Here is a 21,108-nt window from a genome sequence, read left to right on the forward strand (position 1 = left end):
TCTGGAAAAGAATAAAATTAGCAAGCAGCATGGATATGGTGGGAAATAAAGACTGGGATGGGTGATTTCAAAATGGCACAGGGGAGGGACTGGTGATCCCTTCCATCACAAGTTACAGCACCTTCCATAGGGACCTATTACACTAATGCAGCCAGGGGAAGTGCGTTGGTGTTACTTGTAACGGCCAGTACTGCAGTTAAGGGCTTATGGCAAATGAAAAATACTAAAGATTTCATTACAATGTTGTTTTTAATAGCATAATTTTACCCTAAGCAATAAGATGTGCAACACATGATATCGAATTATTGATCTTTTATTATATTGTGCATGCATAACAAAAGTGCATTAAAACTTGGAGCAAGGTTAATATTTAGACATTCCATAGTGAAAAAAATTGACACTATGATGTGTTTCAGTCAACAATAGAGTTTCAGTTTAGTAATGCCAATGGCATTTGTCAAAATGCATCAAGCTACAATTAGGCATATAATTCAATAATGTGGTCTCTCTGCGGCAACATCTCTTGAACTTACTCATGAGAATTTAAAGCCATCGAAACCGCTGCTAAAAGCAAAATTAAAACCCGTTTGCCATCCTTAACATCCTATTCTGCAATTTTAAGAAAATGGCAAATAAAGAGAGTTTGTCTCATTACTAGATTATGTCAGCAATACTTCTACTTATTTTTTTCAAGCACCTTGCCATCCAAAGACCTGGAAGCATGAAAGATATACAGAGACCCAGAATACAGAGATTAGATATTAAGTTTCTTTCAACCCCACCCCAAACACCAGACAAATTCAACTTTAGCATACAACTGAATGTGTAAACAAAGAACAGTGACTTAAATACCAAAATGAGCTAATTTACAATAGGTGTCCAGTTGTATAAGTTGTTTTTAAACACCAAGGACTATCACATCATAAAATAATTTTCAGAAAAGCATATAATTACCTTAGTCATATGACAGCATTACCTCAATATTTATCACTTCAGTAACTAAAAAAATCAATACCTTATATTCCATGTCCTGCACTGTAAATACAATGCCACATAGGACTATTAGGGAGCAATCCTAGGGCCCCCTACAGTGTCTGAGGGCAATAGGATACTTCAGATTCCCAGATCTGAGGCTCTGACCTTGCAGGGGGCAATCAGAGGTGGGAACCCCCTTCCCCTTGCAGTTGGCATGGAAGAACCATGCTGGCTGGCCTCCATGCTGGCTGGTTGAAAAAGCGACCTCGGAGAGGGGGGAATTGGGTGTTTTGGTGGACAGGGAGGGGACTGGAGAAGCCAGGAGATGAGTTATCCTGAGCCTCCTCCAGCCTCCTTTTCTCCCCCTCTGGAACAGTTTCTAGATGGGCAAAAAACCTATCTAGTGAAAATGCAGGGTGGAAGGATGGGGAAGGGAAGCTCACCTCCACTGCTCCTCCTGCCCTGCACAAGATGACCATAAGCCTCCGAGTGTGGGGGCTTATGATCATCAAGGGCGCAAACCACAGGATTATACATGAAATCACCACTGCTGTGCTCAAACTATTCACTTTGGGATGTACTTATAATTTCAAATTATTTCTTGCTTACCCATGGCACTACTCCACACAGTACTAAGAGAAGGGAGCTTGCATCTCTACCTGCTTCTATAGTCCCCTTCTCTGTCCTTTCCCCATAGGGTTAAGTTTACTTTGAGAGTTTCTCCCCTTTGCAATAACATTTAGTGTTCTGACATGGTAACTTCACATCTTAAGAAATTAGAGTTACAGGCCATAATCCAGAGATCTATGGAAGGCTGATGTATGTATTGAGCTCTATACAAGCAGAGAGGGGCCTGCTCATTTTACTAATACGGAAAGTTTGGCACAATTTCCCAAGATGCAAAAGTTAAAGGGGAAACCCTTCCTAAGAGTTCCATGTGCTTATTTAAGCCAACATACACGAGTCGTAACTACTGGATCACAACAGTTAACAGGTTTCCAAGAAAATAAAATTCATGTTACGGAATGCTAAGAATAGCTTTAAGAGGAAAAGCTGTGACCAGTCAGATTTAGAGATGTATTTTTAACAGTGTATTTCACAAAATATGTAGGAATACAAAAATATTGCACTTAAAGAAATGTATCTGCATTTGGCAAAAAGAACACAACTTCTAAATAAATTAAAAAGACAACAACATGCACTGAAACATCTAGCACAAGATGACATGCAACATGATGGCAGTTTTCCACACCATAACCAGTATAAGAATTCTGTATTGTACAGATATGAAAGGCAGTGGGAAAAAAGGCAAATTATCTATATTCTTATCTCTTCCAAATCCAGGTAGATAAGAAGCAAATATGTTAGAGTTGAAGAGGAAGACTGACATCTCAGAGAACCAGAATTTTTCACTACCACCTTTAATTGTGTTACCCACCAACTTTGCCTAAAACCAGCTCCCCCTCCCCGCCCATCCCGCAAAGTATAGGAGGTTTAGGGGATTTGGCTTTTACTGAACAGCTCAGAGAAAGCTTGGCAAGTGCTCTTTTCAGCATAAAACCTAGTTTTCCTTGGTTTGCTTTGAAGATTTACAACTGTGTTAGTCATTAAACTGTGCAATATGCATGATGGTCCAACTTAATTAACAAAAGAATAGCCTAGCTTGGCACTTGGGCAGAAAGAAATGTGATTCATGATGACTCACCCTAACAGCAGCATTCTGCAGGATCAGTTCCAAGTCTACCTGCTTTAAGAACCCAGTTGCCTGTTTCATGTATGCTTACATGTCAGGTTTCTGATGATTTTTGAAGGGTACGTGAAAAAATACAGATTACACTGTTCATGTTACCAAACACACAGGAAGTGTTCTTAAAACCACATTTGGCATTTGTTTTGTAGTCAACAGCCTCCAAATAGGAAAGGGACTAAAGCACCGTATCACCCAACACCACACACAAGAAGAAAACGTGATAAATCGTGAGCTCTTAACAACCCATTAAAATTGTCCTCTTCACATTGTGGTTTTGAAAACCCCATTAACTTAGCATTTAAACCATCCACAATAATATTTACTCTCCTGATAAACAAAATGGAGCCTCTGATGCATGCCTAAGTTAAAATGACCCAGACTCCTAATAGTACTGCCTCCTTCTTTTTCTACAGGCTGTAGCGTAACCTCACATTCAGTTGCACTGGGCAGCAGCACAAGCTCGTGGAGAGTAGCATTGTATTCCCTTTATGGATACCTTTGAAAAGCATTGTGGAGCTATACCAAACCACATCAAAAATGTCTTTAAAATGCCATTAGGACATCATGTTCCTGCACGCTAGTGTAGAAAGGTCGGCCAAATAGAAATGAATGTAAACCAGGCTTGATCTTCTCAGCTAAAGCCATTACTATGTTAAGATCGCCCTCTGCTGTTAAGTCCAGGTCTATCTTCAAGCTACGGAGAGATTTAAAAGGCTTTTTGCCTTTTTGCCTGTGGGTGGGAAAAAAGGTGTGTTTAAACAGTATATATTTAAAACTGCGCCAAGATACCTAACCTGCTGCTCCTTTTAGCTTAATACTTACGTATCATCTTCTATATATTTGATGAGAGTTAAGGCTTTTCTGTGAAGGACTAAGAGAAACTGTGCCAGGAACACATTCCTGAGAGACAATCCAGGTTTCAAATGAAAGACCTGTTAAAATTGCCACAAAAAATTCAACGTTACATTACACCAAGCGTCTCACTTATTGACAGTCTCCAAGTGACCCCGTCCCCTTGCATGGATCACTACATAAAAGGCAATTATATACTAGCAAAATACCCATTATGATGGGAGGTGGACATGCAGAGAGCAAGCCTGTATGCTACAGGCTCAAGCACACACAGACTCATTGTACATCTCTGCAGAATGAGAGCAGGCCAGCCAGAGTCCAAAGGGGAAGTTTTCCCTCACTGCAACACAGGAGTGCAAGCACTTCACTTGTACCTACAGGACTGAATGGCAACTATTCACTTATGGTGGCAAGTGTAAGTACACACAGTGACATCACTGGAGGTGAGGATTAAACCTGCTACCTACTCCCAATGATCCCAGCTAATGAAAATCAAGCCTGCTCCCATCTTCTTAGCTCCATCTCAAATTGTTTCTCTGTCACACTAGAAGATTGTGACAATGTTGGGAGCTGGCTTTTACCAAGATAAATGGAAATAACACACATGCACGCACAGAAGTCTTATGATATAGTAAACCAGGAACAGGAAACCTCCAGCCCACAGTCCAAATCTGACCCATCAGGCCATCCCATCAGGCCTGTAGGGCCTTGAGACAAAGCTCTTCCCCAACACCTTCCCCGATGGGTGAAGGCATAGGGCGAGTAAAGCAGGCTTGGGACTCAGCCAGCACCTGGGGAAGTAGCTCCTCCAGATGCCAGCTGAGTTCCTTCGACTGCTGCTCGCAGCCCCAATGAGGATAATGAGCTGCTGGGAAAGCTGCTGCACAACTTGGACAGTGCCTGGAGAAGCCACTCCTCCAAGTGCCAGACAAGACCCTTCCTCCATACAGAGATGCTCTGTGCCTCTCTCTGCACAGGGAAAGGTAAAATGGACATCAGGGAGTGGGCATGGAGAACCCCTGACTCCCCGACATCTGGCCTGCCAGACTGGTCCAAGGGGCAATCCAGTTCCCCACCCCTGTAGTAAGGAAAAAATACTGAGTGAGATTTGAACTTCAGCCTCTTATTTAACTTCAGCATTGCCACTGAAACAAGTGGTTTGCAGATGGCTACTACTATCAACCTATTAACTACATGACATTCTTAAGAATGCACTTTTTCATTCCTACATCACTTGGCTTTTCCTCATGTTCTCAGTACACTGTCACTTAACTCTAGGGTGCTGAATAGTGTTTTTTTTTTTGCCCTATCATTACATGGTTAATCTCATTAGCATCACAGCATCTTCTCTTCAATCACTCTTTTCTTAAAAGCTTCATAAAAGGAACTACTTGAGTTTTTAAAAAAATGCTATGTATTGTTTATCAGTTTTAACTAATTCGAATGAACATCAGCTACCTGATTCAGGAAGGCTTTTACTAGTGTGTCTTGGTGCAGGACATCTTGGAAAACATTCCTATAAAAATACAAACAAAGGAAGCATGAATTAATATGTTGCATTTCAGTACAACACAAAGTTAAACCAGTACCTGATGACAACTGTGAATCTCTTGCAGCATTCAAAAACAAAACACTGAAGGACACTGAAGAGTCACTTTTTCTCATGTGTGATACAAAAGGAAGAGTAGGACAAGAAAAAAGTCATGCAAAACAAAACTGCAAAATTCCTTACCTAAAGCAAAAACACTCTTATAAAAGATGACACTAGATTGTACCAAGTACAAATAGAGGGCTGGTTCACACATGCATGTTCATTACTTGATAACTGCGGCATCAAGTCACAGATTGAATGTAGGAATGAGCTATCATAGACCAACTACCAGAGAGATTTAATGTCTCCTATCTTTTCAAGTACCATGTTTTTCAGTGGAATCAGTTCAAACATTCAGCTGCAAGCTAACAGTTGAGAAACCTTTCCATTTCCATACACATATAAACCAGCCCCAAGTGCTGAGCTGTGTCAGAAATCTAGCTGGTCACTTCTTGCTGCTAGTAACCAAAAGGTGTTCAAGTCTTGTACAGGTTAACCACTTTGATTTCCAGTCTCTCAAATGGCAGGTTAGAACAGTGCATGGAGAAGGAAAACAGAAATTTGACCCTCTGTACCAGTGGTTCTCAACTTTTCGTGTCTTATATCCCAGCAATCACTCTGTCAAAGTACCTGGGTCCCACCACGACAGGAAAAAAAGCCCACTTTTTTTCTGAGAAAGACATCTATACATTTCCAGGCATTCTGCTGTTATATTTATCATTTATGGTAACTTTAAGGGCACTGAAATTGCTGTAGTATTGTTGAGAGTAAATTTTATTGCTACGGCTTTAGAACACTAACAAACAAAAATAATAATTCCATTAGTAGTTGAAATTTGTGATACTACTGTTGAGTATTATCAACAATTGGCTGTGTTAACTGTAAACACAAATAAAACTTCTAGAAGTATTGCCATGAGTAAAACACAAACAAAAATAATAATTCTATTACTAGTTAAAATGGTTACTACTAGCATGCCAAAAGATCACAGATGGATAATCCATGGCAGGTAGAGTTGGCAAGAGACAGCACGTCACACTTGCAAATGGACATAGGTACTGAGGGAGAGCTAATTCTTAGTAATTGTTATGAAAACCCCATCCCACCTAGACTACTTTTTTGTCCCACTGGTGGGACCGGTTGTGAGCCACTGGTCTATACTTCAGAGTCTATGGTATCTGTACAATAATTCTAGGTTTCATAGGGAACAAAAATAAGTGCTCATTCTACAGTTCTTTGGGGAAAACAAAATAATGCCCATTCAAAAGGTAGAATCTCACCCAGACAAAAGAGAAAAATGGGTGCTAGCTTCCAATATTCCTGAGGTAATTCAGTCCTGTAGTCTAGCAAACATTAATGATAATTTCAGGACAGAATACCTGAAGGAAAGAGGATGACCGAAATGGACCCAGCGCTACATATATACTGCATTTAAACCATGCTGGGTGCCAGAATCAGGGTGTAGAAGATATATCTGAAAGCTGCTATGTTCACCAGGGAAAGTCTGGTTTCGTGGATTTTACACTCTTTGTAAACTCTGCAGGAATACATACAAGTCAGGAGTGAAGCTTTCATCCGTGTGGATAATGGTATCCTGAGCTATCTCTTCCTCCGAAGTGGCTCTCCAAAACGCGGTTAGCTCAGACCTCATGTACCGCCGCTGATTGTAGATATGTTCATGACATGGAGGCATCTGTTTCACTGTGTTGACATCTACATCTATGTGTGTGGTAGGATACGGAGCATACATCACTTGACGGAAAGGCAACACAAAACTTCCAGTCACATCCTGCCACAGTGAAAACAATTAGTCCCCTAGTTACTAAACGAAAGTTACAGGAGTTAAAAACTACAAGAAATACACCATCAGATAATAATTTCAACCATCTGTTTGGAAAAGCTGTCATAATATGCAAGTAATATGCAAACGTGACCATTCAATTAAAAAAAAGAGGCTGTCACACTGAGTTTGTGCTCTGTATGGAGAGCAGCCAAGATCTTACAGTTCCACGTGAGGCATGTTTACTCAGAAGTTTCACTTTTCAATGGGTTTTGATCTCTAGTTACATGGATTAGGATTGCACCCTCCGACTGCAATCCTATGCACATTAAAGTGGGAGTAAGTTCAGTTAGACACAGTGGGACTTTCTTCTAAGTAACAAGGACAGGACTGCATTGCTAAATATAGAAGAGCTGGACTAGAAGGGCTTTCCTATTCTCAAGCTATTGAAAGAGCTGCATGCTGCATCGACAGCCATGAATAGGTGATCCTCGGTTCTGGGTTCTTGATTCAAACAGCATGATCATGCTTTCAAATGCCCTTATAGAAAACACAGAAGGAAGTTCCACTGAAATCATTTCAACCTATTTTCAAGTAAATAAACCTGCTGCTGATCAGCTGTTCAGCGGGCAGGAATAGAAGGAAGAAATTGCTTCCTGGCCACACCCAAGCTTTTTCCATCCCTGCAGACCTTTCCCCTTTGCTCTCGCTTATCTCTCCACTACCACCCTCTGCTCTTGCCATTTCTCTCCACCTTTCCTCACTACTTTTCTCCCTTCCCAGTCCCCAGCTGTCTTCTTTCGCTCCCTTCCTAGCCCCTAGCCTTGCTCTTTCTCTCCCACTCACCCTTTTATTGTTGTTTCTCTTCACTCTCAGCCTCTAGCCTCGCTATTTCTCCCCCCACCTCTTTACCTCACAGTTTCTTCCCCTCCTAGTCACATCCTGCACGGGAGCTATTTTGTGGTAGTGCCCACTGCCGTATCTCCCCTCTACCCCTTTGGCTTGCTATCTTCCCCTCCCTCTCAGCCTCTAGCCTCACCATTTCTTTCTCCCGCCCACCTCACTCATCTGACTAGCCAGACCCCCATGGCAGCCATTACGTGACTAGCCAGGTCTTCCTTGGGAGCTATTTTGTGGTGGTGCTCACAACAGTTCCTCAAATTCCCAAATGTACCCATGGGTCCAAAAAGGGTGGGGACCCCTGCATTAAAGTGCTCCTGGTATGAGGAGGAAAGAAAAGGTAATGGTTTACCTTTCTCCTCCAAAGCAGTAAAACAAATAGGGATGTACACTGTCCCAAGAAAGCAACACCAGCAGGTTTCACACACTTGGAAAGTGTTAATTCAGATAAGCACTGAAACTATGTTTGTCATGCTGGATAAACTCCTTAAAACTTCCTCACCCTGTCAAAAAGCCTGTTAGGTGGCCTGTCTATCAATATACTTAGGTAGAAGCCTGCATTTTAAAGGAAAAATGCAAAGTGGAAGAAAACCTCTGGGAAATTCTATTCTGCTAGATATGACATAGAGCCAGAAACAGGGCAGTTACAGACATAGTGATGCTAGTAAAAGAAAATTGATAAAAGCACAAAAAATATTTCTTTTGATTTGAAATGGACTCAGCTTATTCGCTCTGACAGAATTTAGTTGAGGACCTTACCTTGAGTAATCCTTGCACAAAGAGACCTGACTCATACTTGAAGGAAGTTTCATTTCTACAGAGCCGAGAACACTTTCGTTCTGCTGAAGTGAGAAAGAGGCACAGTGTCCGTACTATCTGTAATACAAAAGCACTGTGTACAATAGGCAGGGCAATTTAGCAAAGATAAAAAATTGCTATTTCGGCAGTGATATTGCAGTTAACTGGGCAATCAATCTTGTCTGTTACAGGGATCCAAATGCTTTTCCAGTTGTAGGGAAACCTCATCTGCTAAGCATGCAAACTGCATATTCTGCTCCTAGAAAAAAAAATCTCCTCCAATGAATGCATCCACTGCTACTGGACTGCCATATGTACTTACAGGTTATTGTCCATGACATCACTAGTGGAGATCAACAGTCTACCACAGTGCCATTTTAAGACAACGGGCAGTATCCAACACTGTTATTGTCTTAACACAAATTACATTTTGCTACCATAAGGGGCCTCTAGCACAATGCCAATAGAGTTAGCTTGCAGGTTTTCCAGAGAATCCCACTGCGCAAGGTAAAGTTATTGGTGTTGTGCTGGCGATCCCTTGTGCTAGCACAATGTAACTTGCATTAATGCAATGTGACATCGTTGGATACCCATTTTTTAAAGTCTGCATTTTTTAAAAAAGAAGAGTCTGACTGTTACACTCCGCTGTAACATTACAACAGAAGGAAACATACAGTCCCAGTTCAGACATAAAGACAAACCACAGCATTTTCTTTACATGGAAAGGGAGAAGAAAACAAGAAGCTTCCATTCAGATGGTTGTATCCAATGTTAGTCCTACTTAGAGCAGACTTACTGAAATTAATGGGCCTTAAGTCAGACTAACATTGGACAGAGCCCACTGAATACAACCCAGAGTTTGCAACCAACATTTCCCATTTTGTCCAATATGAGAAACTGTGGTTTGTTCAGACCAGAGTTTATTCATTAACTGTACTTCAATGAAGCAAAAACCTGCAGTTTGTTTAATTTTGTATTATGATCTTGCCCCCAATATCACAGTAGTGAAATTTATAGCTGTCAACCCACCCCGCTGGCAATTCTGGCCAGTTTCCACCCCAGCATTTGATATACCTAAAAGCAATAGAAGAAATCAAATGACTTAACTGCCAGTTCCATGACTTTAGGTAACACATTGGTCACCCTGCTCACTGGTTGTTTTCATAACCAATTAAAGATACTTACCTTATTAACTTTTTCTGGGCTGCTTCCTACAATGACTGAACAACCACACGTCTGCAGGTGTGAGCTGATGGCTCTGCAAATTAAACACATGTTATAAATATTTCAGAAGAGTTGTACATGAGGGAACTAAAAAAACTTGTACAGATTTGTAATAGTCTTTTTATTGATATTAACATTTCCAAATTTGATAGATGGTCTGGACTAAAATCAAATCCCAAGAGCCAAAACTACAGGGCTATCTCAGCCATCTGAAATTAAATTACTACAAATCTAAACTTGGTGACTGGAGACAAAAAAATTCAAAACAAAACAATAGAATTACACCAAAAATATGAGCCTCTATAAAATTGCAATTATCTGAAGTGACTCTTACACATGCATGTGAATTTCCACAAATAACATTTCATTTGCTATGTAGTCTGAACTTTCAACTTGTTGACAAGGGTGAAAAAGCTTCCAATTTATGAAAGGTGTAATATTTGGGAGAAAGCAGTGTTAACAAAATGACTTGCCTGATTCCTGGAGATGGGCCTAGATAAATCTAGTACAAGTCTTGTTGGTAGGCTTTGGCTGATAGGCCTCCATCAATGAAAATGGGATCAAAACCAAACTTTTAAAGAAAATGTCTTTTTCCTTTGATAGGGTTATATGAATGCCGATAGATATACACAGAATGCAGTTATTAATATAATGACAGAATGAAAAAGTACTCTTCTTTCTAGTAGTAGCATTGGCCTACCCAACCCTACTTTGCCCTACTGCAAACCCAAGATATCACAGATGCCATTAGTCAAATTCTAGCTTTTGATGTCAGGAAAGTAACTTTTTACCTAGAAAGCAGGTGTCTAGGGTGGGGTGGGGAAGCAGGAAGCTCAGTCCTTTTCAATTCAGTGACATAATCCATGCCTCAACTATTGCCTTAAGACCTGACATTTTCTGTAAACTTACACTGGCTGTGTTCACATGACATGACAACCCACCCTGCAAATAAGCTACCATGGGACAGACAATGGGGCTCACCATGGATTGTTCCCCTTCCTTCACCCTCAGTCCTCCACTTAAAACTGAGAGGATCACCTTGCTAAGTGGGCAATATTGTGTCCCCCCACTTTAGGTACACCTACTTCTATTGAGCATCCCCCTTTTCTGACCTGTCACTTTTTCCCCCAAACAAGCCACCTATCTCCCCAGGCCATTCCCAAACTTCAGCTTTAAAAAGGACTTTCTCAAAAGCATAGTAAAAATTAATCATACTTAAGGAGGAAACCTTCATGACAGCTGTCTCCGATATCATCATCACTAAGCATTGTATCACTTATCTGGAATATGATGAATACAAGTGGGGGGGGGGGAGAATTAGGTTATGATGAGCATCACCACATGAAAACGTTATAAATTACAAATTGTCCAAAGATTTTTAATGTAAAAATTAAAGTCATACAGATAAAAAATATGCAGTCAGACTTCTTTTACACCCTTATCTTCCAGGAGCCTAAGAGGACACAACAAGTTCCATACTTAACCATTGTTCAAGCAAGTGGGAGAGTGTCATGGGATTATATGCTTAATTTCTCCACTCCTACCATGGTTACTGTTCATCAGGGTTAGCTACTGGCCAAGGTTTGAAAACAGCTTCAAGCCCTGGTCAGTTTATGATTTACATTTATTAGTCACCTATCAACCTTGTCCTCTAGGTGATACTTCAAACCCTGGCTCAGCCTTCTCCAACATGATGCCCTCCAGATGTTCTGGGTTACAACGCCCAGCATTCCTGATCATTGGCCATGCTGGTTGGGGCAGATGGGAATTGAAGTCCAAAACATCTGGAGGGCACCAGGTCAGAGAAGGCTGCCCTAACTTGTGAGCACATCCTAGTTAGCTTATTAATTGTGGTTAAAGATAGAACAGACATAAGCCTTCACTCTGGATAAAGCAAGTGGGGTGACTTAATATCAAAGATGGAGCAGAGCACTACTCTAACATTCACTCTCTGATTAAAGTCTGCAAGGAACTAAGTGAGAACAGGTGCAGAGAATTTTTGCGTGCGTTTTTTAATCTAACTTTATCCATCTTTATAAGCTTCAAACCCATATCTGTATCACTGTGTTTATTTTGCTGATACCTGAGTAACCTGGTAGAAGATACTCCAACATCCTGAAGATCTTACCTTTGGACTCTCTCTAGATTTAACATTTTACCCTTTTATCATGAATCTCACTTTTGATAAATCTTTGCATTTTTAAAGCTTCACACAGATGACAAGCAATTCAGTCAAGTACAGTTTTAAAATCAGTGCTAGAGATATGTTTACGAGACATGTGTTGGCATTAACTCTGCACTGCCAAAAAGCTAGAAGCAAAAGATCTGTAATCTATTTTACCAAAGGTCGTTAAAAAACAGAAAAGAATGGAAGAGCTGCTTCTTGTCATGATGCAGCTAACATAAGGACTTACATCTATTTCTTCTGGAACACTGTGTGATTTCATAGATGAAAGGAGTTCCATTACTGGAATAACTTCCCCCGTCAGCATTGGAATGATGCTTTGGCCCTGTGCAATAAATAAGGTTTTATGAAATAAAACGCAGAGCGTGCACTTCAAGAACAGAACATGAAAAGAATGAACAATTTTTAAAGAGAAAAAGAGGAATACCAGGGAAATAATCAAGGACTAATTTTCAACATAACCAACAGAAAAATAAGAAAATAAACCAAAGATATGATTTTGAAACTGAATTAATAAGCCTTTATGCCAGACTATTCAATAAAGCTGAATTGCCTGGAACAAGGCAGTTGTAAGATTAATGACCTTATTAATTACTGTTTCTCCCGGTATCATCTACAACAAACGCTCACCCAGCTCAATATAGCTCAAGGTCTGCACTATCAGTTCTTTTGCCTGACAGATAGATAAATTACCCAGTAAAAACTTCAATTTTGACAGGAGGTTGGCAGTCTAGTCAATCTCATGAAACAACCACCTTTAAAAACACTCATAATTCATCTAAATGGTTTCTGCACAATGAGAATATAATACTACTCAGATTTCTACTGTGCTCCAAAATGACATGGGGGAGGAGAGGTTTGGGGAAGGAGAAGAGAGATTTTTTTCCCCATTTGGTCAGAGTTTCTAGCACATTTTCACTGTTTTCTTATACAAAATTGCCAGGATACCCAGAAGAATCAGCAGTAGCAACATCTATAGGTGGGTATGAGCCAATGGGAAAGCAGCAAGCAAGTTCTTAGTTTTTTCCTGGAAATTAGTGGGGACGTAAGTGCTTAACTTGTACCCAGTGTTTTGCTACATGCTTCAATCTTACCTGATCTTCCATTCTCTCTGTGCCTTCCATGGCAGCTTTCTGGAAATATTCTTGCCTTTCCTAAGGAAGAAATCAATTTTCATACACATAAAAATTTAAGATTCTAGTACTTGTGTGCACTTTTTCATACACACAACACGGCTTGCATTTATGAAGAGATATCAGATCCACAACCCAATTAAGTTGAAGTAGTTCAGTCAAAACAGATTCACATCCTATTCTAAACACACTTAACAGGAGAGCCTGAGTGGTGAAGTGGACAGGGAGAATTGTGTTTAGATCCCGGCACAGCCATGAAACTCAGTGGGCTGCCTCAGCCCACTGATTTTTTCAGCCTTTCCTAGTTCACTGAGTTGAATGTTTTTAGTCATTGTGAGGGAAAAAATTCATACCACCATATATGCTGCCTTGAGCTCCTTGTAGAAGAGTGGGATACAAATGTCCCACTAATTTAAGGGGATTATTTCCTTAAACTGTTCTTCATATCAATGACTCTGAAGAATATCCAAATTATTTCAGGGCTTAGAATTTTAAAGGTGAGATATGAGGTCCTGCTAAAAATTCAGTAAGAATTCTGGTCATTTCAAGATATTTGAATTATAAAAAAAATAATAAGTTGTTATAGATTAGGTTACAGAACTACATATTTACTAGTATGGAAGACTGTGCAGTGAACGAGACAGTAAAGGGACAAATACAGTAACACAAAGACTGTGATTAAGGCAGCAAAGATGGGTGGGGAAGAAAGGCACAGCATCCCACTTCCATAATCACTCCACAGCAGCAATAGCTGGATTCCAGGCGTAAGAACAGATTTTTGGCTAGATATTACAGGGTGCTGTAGGCCAAAGTGTATGGTTTAATACCTCTCACACATGTAAGAGTTTTTAGTTTTATAACAGTGCATTTACACAATTGCTAGGTAAAACTGAAGCTGGTGAAATGAAGCAATACAGACAGGATCTTAGAGGTTTTTTCATAGCAAAAGTACAGTGATTGCAAGATAAGCTGCACCAGAAAACAAGGGTTTAGTATCAAGCATATCAATGGCAGCAACAGTGCAACACCATAGCAGTTCTTATTGCAAGAAGTTAAAATGGGCCCAAAGTTTTGAATTAGGCTTTATCAACATGTCACTTGCTTGATGGCAAACAGTTACTATTTTATGAAGTCCCAATGTCACTGAGGCAGAAGTACTATAAGCAATTCCCATTTGAACCTGTTATTTTGCGTTTTCTGTGTGAAACACTTCAGATTCTATACATACAGCATTCGCATGCCCATTTTTAACAACTCGTAACCTAAGTAGTTACTTGTCTACATGAATGCACTAAACATTGCTATGCAATTCTAAGTCCTCATGTGACTATAACTATGTAAGACTTAATATTTTAAGGGCACAATCCTATGCATGTTTAGACAGAGAAAAGACCTACAAATCCCAGCATTCCCCAGCCAGCCTCGCAAGCTGTGGAATGCTGGGAGTTGTAGGCCTTTTCTCTGAACATGCATAGGATTGCACCCTATGGCACCCATCAGGCACTGCTGTACTCTTACATAAACAGCATTTTTTAAAAATTGAACAGGTATTTTTTTTTTTTTTGCTTTGTAGCCTTAATGCTGGGACATATTGCTAAATATAACAATGGTGATTTTTTTTACTGTCTATTAAACCAGAAAGTGGAGCATCAAAGACATTTGCATTATAGATTCCTATGCTATATGCTTATATGATTTCATGTGTTTAGAGGCGAGGCTGGTGTCAAAGAGACCTGCTCCCTACTTTTCCTACCTACTTTATTTTTCAGCAGGCAACAGCTTACTAGAAATGTCTGTAATGATTTACTTGACTTGTAAAGGATACTATCATTTATACTATTTTTCTACTATTTTGTACTTATGTGATCCTTGGTAAAGAGCAAAACAAAAATATGAAGTAATGTCATTTTTGCATTAAAAGCCTTAAGCAGTAGGAAAGCAACAACATGGACTTCACCGCTAGAGCATTTTATGGAAAAGTGGTATATACATTTTATAAGTAAGAAGAACACATACTGTGAACAGGAACGCTGGCATTTTTCTAGATTACTTATTATCACTAGGCATGGCTGGCTGTGGGATACTGGGAGTTGTAGGACTATTTTCTGTCTAAACATGCATAGGATTGTGCCCTTAATGTCTTGTTTCATTGAAGCTGAGTGTGAAGGATAAAGAATACAGCAAAGGAACATATTGCAAATGCTTACAGAAGATAACAATTACACGTTCAAATATTAAACAACTTTGGGGGTTTGAAGTGATAATTCTGGCTATTTAAATATCTACATTAGGATGTGGATGCCAATTTGCGGCAAGAGCTGTGTGGGCAGCAGGAGTGTGAAATATGTCTGGACTGGACTTGGAGAGCCTGTGGGATGGTTATGGTCGCATCAGGTCTACCTCCTGTATGCCTCTCCCACATCACAATGGTGCTTGCTAATCTAAGCTCGGTAGATTAGAACGAAAAGTATATGAAGGCATAGGTGGCCTATATTAATATTATAGCGTCTATCAGAATGACAGTCTCCCATACTTTGCCCTTGGCTTGTGGCACAGTTGTGAAGAAGCCTGGCAGTCGCTACAGCAGAAAGAACATAACACTCAAGTGCAGATTATTCCTTATTTCTAGCCAGCATCAATTAGTTGCCTTCTGTATTTTAAGAGAACTTTTTTTTATTTGAGATGTTAACCCCACTTTTTTGGGCCTTAAGGGCAGTACCACAAGGTAGCTTGCAGTCAGCATAAAAACCATTAGCACAAGATTTAAAAGCTAGTTGGCACAATATCAAGGACACAAGCTTTCAAATGTTAGGCATGGGTGTTCAAAGCAAAAAAAAGTTATTTGTTATATGCTGATGACTAAGGGCTAAACATCAGGAACAAAATGGTAGGAGATGTATGCTCTCATCCACTGCTTGTACCATGCAAATTCCTTCCCCTTGAATTGTTTTTCTCCAGACTTCAAAATCAGAAGTTAGCTTCACTTAAGTAAAGCCCTTCCTTCTGCCAATTGTCCACTACAAATGCCATCTCCACTGCATTCACATTACCTTGGCAAACAGATGTGCTTGAATCTGTTTTCTGAGGCAACATGTAATCCTACCCTAACACTTCGACAGAAATAATTAATTCAGGTAAAAAATGGGAGCTGTACATTTGCGGGGTGGGTGTATAACAAAATGATTTTTCCTATATGGGCAGAATCTTAGAAGTGTTCTTTTAATTAAAATATGCACTACTGAAAAATTGTTATGGTACATAGTCCAGCAGGAGTTTGTTCACATGAAGCAGCATTTGATATTGGTTATGAGAATCTACATATTCCGGAGCAGGAGTATAAAAAGAGGGACATATTAATAGTGTATCCATCAAGACATGCGTAAGTAAAGCAATCTGTACTACAGCAGCTTTACAAAATGACAGCACATCATGTTTAGAAGCATTTCGGCTACAAGTGGATTTGAACTGATGTGGCATAAGCTATACAGCTTCAGTTCACTGTGGTTTAATAAAATATCTCTTAGGATTCAGATTTAACATAGACAGTCTAAAAGAAGAATCTTGTCTTTGCTGTTTTCTAGAAGATCAGAAAAATGCAAGTTGCAGGACATTTCTTGCAAGTAAAACAACACACACACCTTATTTCATTTTAAAGACCACCATCCTATGGGAGGACCTACTGAACACACTGGGCCTTACATCCAAATAAACATGCACAGCATTGTGTTGTACGCTGTGATAATCCTTCTTTAAACAACTGGTTAGGAATGTTACCTGAAATAATTAGATGTTAAGGTACTGAGTTTGAATGATGTTGTGAGGACTCCAAGACCCAAGGTAAGATGGGGAAGAACTTGAATCTGCCTTCCCTTTGTTTGGTTTGTTATCTGTTGTCAATTATTATGTTAAACATGACGAAAAGCCGATTTTGTTTTAATTATTTTAAAGAGACTTAAGAGTGGTGACGGTGAAGAAGCAGCCTACCTTATGCATCCATATCCTTCCTTTTCTTATAATGTGTGTCAGCCTGTCAACACATACTCTGTGAAGGGGAAGGTAGAAGCTAAGCTCACTTTGTGGAAGTATTATCGACAGTCCATATGTACTTCTGTCCCCATTCCAATTCCCATCAAAAATTAAGGACACAATAATGACTCCTTTCTCAGCCAAAACAAAAAACTTCACATCTATTGCTCCGCTCTCTGCATTACGAAGTATTTCTCCATTCAGAGTATGATTTGCAAGAAATGTTATTTCTCCATCACTCAGAAGCTGCTGTTCTGTTTTTGGGGCCCAGATATGTCTGACCCGTGGTCCAAGAATATTATCCCAGTATGCAAAAGTAGCAGCCAATAATGGTGACTCTCCACTCAATGCAATCTCTGTCTTGGCAACAGCAGGAGAAGGAGGAGGACATAGAGCAGACATGGCCTCAGCTGTCACATTCCCAAAATCTAAAACCTAGAAAATGAGTATGAAGAGTAAAAGAGTGAGCACAGCAGAGAAGATATAGATATAACATCTCAATACTATAAACGCTGAGGTGCAATTTTTAGCACAAGTAAAACTGATCTGTTGATTCCCACCAATTAACATCATTACATACATTAATATCATTACATTCCATGTCAAGAGTATAACATCAATAAAGTTGCAACCCTACTTCTACATCAGTGTAATTAATGGCAAAATCCTATGCATTGGATTAGACAGAAAAAGTCCTACAACTCCCAGCATTCCCCAGCCAACATTGTAGGACCTGTGTAGTTGTAGGACTTTTTTCTGTCTAGACATGCATAGGACTGTGGCCTAAGGAAGTTTGGAAGCAGGAGGGTTTGGTTCCAAGCAAGCATGCTTAGAATTGGACTGTGTAGCTGTACATATGTTGTTAAGCAGCAACATAGAAGCAACATAGAAGCTACACTCCATTATGGCTCCTTGCATATTTCTCAAATACATTTAACGAACAGATTCAGCAAACATTTTTATAAGGGCTCAGAATGCATCTTAGGGTGCAATCCTATGTACACTTCCCTGGAATAAACTCAACCGAGGCATATGATGAGGCTTCTTAATTTAGTTATTCTATCAGGTCTCGGTATTTTACTGTTAATTGTTTTTGTTGCTTTAAATTGTTTTAAATTTTTGTATGTTTTGATCCCTGTTGTAAGACGTCTTCAGGCTTTTTCTGAGAAAGGAGTCTAAGAAATGTAATAAGTAAATGAATTAAATGAGACCTATTTTTGAATAAATATGCATGGGATTGCACTGTCAGCAGTATAACTGAGACAAACAGTACAATGTTTCCTCTCAAACATGGATCAGTGGAGGCACAAGAACTATTTATATATCATTCATCTATTGAAAAAAAAAAAAGCCAGCTTGTAATCTCAACAAGAGCCAATTAAGAAAACAGTATAATAGGAAAAATTTTAAAAAATGTTGTTTTAAGGGCATAATCCTATGGGGGAAAGGGGGAGTTCCAGGGGGCAGAGAGGGGATGGCGGAAGTGCCATTATGATGTTTCCTATGTGCTGGCCGGTCTCTCCCCTCCCCCATACCTCCAAGCTGAAATCAGCCATCTAGCCACAAATGCAGGGCGGCAGGAGCACGGAAGAGAAGATCCCCTCTGTGCTCCGCCTGCCCTGCACTGGATAGTTGGTCACCTCTGAGTTTGGAAGAGGCCAACTATCCTCATAGGATTGCACCCTAAGCTGATCTTCATCTTAACCACCAGCAAGTGCATGAGACATTGATGGAAATGGATGGAAATCAATCTCCCTGTCAAAGGTTTTAAAGTTATCTTCATCCAGCTCTCTTTCTGTTCTGCATAAAAGCAAAGAATCTCCACTAGGCTTTCTGTGTTGCAAGTGAGGAGGAAGGCACACAATTTTGAAGAAGTTTCGTAATGAAATGGGAGTTCCATTTTTTCAACACATTTCACAGCCCAACTCTGATTTTGACCTACGCAACAAGCAATCCCATATTTGTACACAACTCTAGCATCTCAATCATCAACCTGAAACAAGCACATCAATTGCATTTACTTCCAAGAAATGAGACTGCACTGGACTTCAGCCATAAATGTAAAAATATGAAGATATAAAACTCATTTGACCTAGGAGATAAATATAAACAACAGAGTAGGAATTACAGATAATGGGAATTCTGAATGTGAAGAAAAGCTATGAAAACTACAGTTTAAAGATTTAATAAATTATTGCAGTGCTGTTTGGCAATTAACACCTGTGACCACTGAAATTATTTTAGCTTTGCATTTTCAGATTGCATGGCCAAATCATTATAAACATGCTGTAATGTACCATATACCTTGGAAACTGGAATCTCAAAATTAAAATTGCCATGAACATTCAGGGCAAAGTCCTAGATCTTCATCCTCCAAATCCGCTTTTAAGAGGGGCAGAAGCAAGCTAGGCATCTGAAACATACATTTTTATGTTTAAGAGGGAGACTACTCTTCTCTGCCTTACAGGGGGCCCATATGTCCCAGTTAGCACCAGACGTGGATCCAAATTATTGGTGGCATTTATATCTTAGAAGGGGAAACTGCCATGTCTTCTTTGGCCCCATACCGTTTGGTGCAACTCGAAATTTATTTTGTACTTCGTCCAATCAACCTAGTTAAGCCTGCACAACACCACCTCAAGCCCTTTTAAGAATGCGACAAGCTGTAGGTTTTGTTGCTTTTCCGTTATGCCCTGAAATATATTTCCCTCTCTCCTCCCCCACCATCTTCTAGTCCAACCTGGTGTCCTCTAGATGTTTTGGACTACAACACCCTGGTGTTAAAACAGAAGGGCTCCCAGGAACAAGGTGCCAACTCTGAAATATGGATTTGTTCCAAAGGGAGAGGGTTACAAAAGCGAGTAAATACAGACATGCAGCATCCCACGCAGTGTAGGTCAACCTCCCCCAACTTGTTCCCTCCAGATGCTTCTGCGCTACAGCTCCCAGTACTCCTGAGCATCAGCCATGCAGGCTGGAGCTGATGGGATTGGTAGTCCAAAACATCTGGAGGGCACCAAGTGAGGGAAGGCTGAAGAAGAGCTCCGGAAAACTCGAAAGCTTGCTCACAACTTTGGGACGTTTCAGCAGGCCCCCAAGGGTGGTGGTGGTGGAAACCCGAATGGGCTCCTTCGGGTGGCACCCCACTCCACGGGACCAGCACGGCTACCTACACCTGGCGCGTATACCTCGCCATCCAGCCCCTGTGGACTAAAGCGCCTTGAGAGCGGGGCCTACAGTACCCACATAGGGCAGCCCAAACCCGCGCGGCTGGTCGAGGTAACCGGCCTCGCTCCCCCGCAGGTGCCAACGGAAACGCGCGAGCCCCTTCGGGCCCACGCCGCCCCCGAAGCGTCTCCCTCCTGCCTCACCTGTGCGCGCAGCCGCCGGGCCGAGCGCCAAGGACAAGCTGAGCCCGCCCCGCCGTTGGACACAGGGAGCGCGCCACTGCGCATGCGCGTTGCCCTGCGTTCTACTCTTCGCAGAGATTTGCCCCTGCGTTCTTATGAGAAAAAGGGAAGGGCCGGGCGGGGGGCCGGAGCGAGGGAGAGAAAGAGACCCAGTTCCCCTCACCGCTCACTTCAGGTTTCCCACTGGCAGTGATTGCCCCTTTTCTCCTCAAGCGGGCGAGAGAGCGGCAGAGGCGTCCCAATGAGAACCTCAAGCAACAGGCACCGTTATTAAAGGTCCCCTCCCGCTGCTCTGAATCACACCCGCTCTTCAATTAAGAAAAAGAATAGGCAAGGATATTCGTTTTCCCAGAAGGCATAGTGTGTGTCCCCCCCACCCGCAACACCCTTCTTCAGGCAGGGCTGCTGTGCCTTGAAAAGCCTGGTGACACGACAGATAGGACTGGCATGATAGGGCGCGGTGCAGCTGTTGGATTTCTGCATA

The 21,108-nt window shown here is 40.9% G+C and overlaps 1 protein-coding gene across 3 annotated transcripts; it reads right to left on the reverse strand.

The window, feature by feature from the left end:
* Positions 1-297: 297 nt before the first annotated feature.
* C9orf72 (C9orf72-SMCR8 complex subunit) lies at positions 298-20,689 on the reverse strand. 3 transcript variants are annotated; one of them, XM_084834633.1, is made up of 12 exons: positions 20,403-20,593; positions 19,519-19,627; positions 17,173-17,649; positions 13,150-13,209; positions 12,285-12,380; positions 11,086-11,150; positions 9,832-9,904; positions 8,608-8,724; positions 6,722-6,957; positions 5,036-5,093; positions 3,548-3,657; positions 298-3,455 (listed from the first exon to the last, which is right to left on the reverse strand). In XM_084834633.1, exons 3-12 carry the CDS (start codon positions 17,614-17,616, stop codon positions 3,269-3,271), a joined length of 1,446 nt encoding a protein of 481 aa, XP_084690759.1. In that variant the 5' UTR covers positions 17,617-17,649; positions 19,519-19,627; positions 20,403-20,593; the 3' UTR covers positions 298-3,268. The 3 variants fall into 3 exon arrangements, with proteins under 3 accessions (XP_084690759.1, XP_084690760.1, XP_084690758.1); XM_084834634.1 differs by having other exon boundaries at positions 20,461-20,587; XM_084834632.1 differs by lacking the exon at positions 19,519-19,627 and having other exon boundaries at positions 20,586-20,689.
* Between the last annotated feature and the right edge of the window lie 419 nt (positions 20,690-21,108).

The sequence above is a fragment of the Heloderma suspectum genome, chromosome 2, assembly GCF_057233095.1.
Source record: "Heloderma suspectum isolate Gila_16-S chromosome 2, 16-S_ref, whole genome shotgun sequence".
In the NCBI taxonomy this organism is placed as follows: Eukaryota; Metazoa; Chordata; class Lepidosauria; order Squamata; family Helodermatidae; genus Heloderma; species Heloderma suspectum.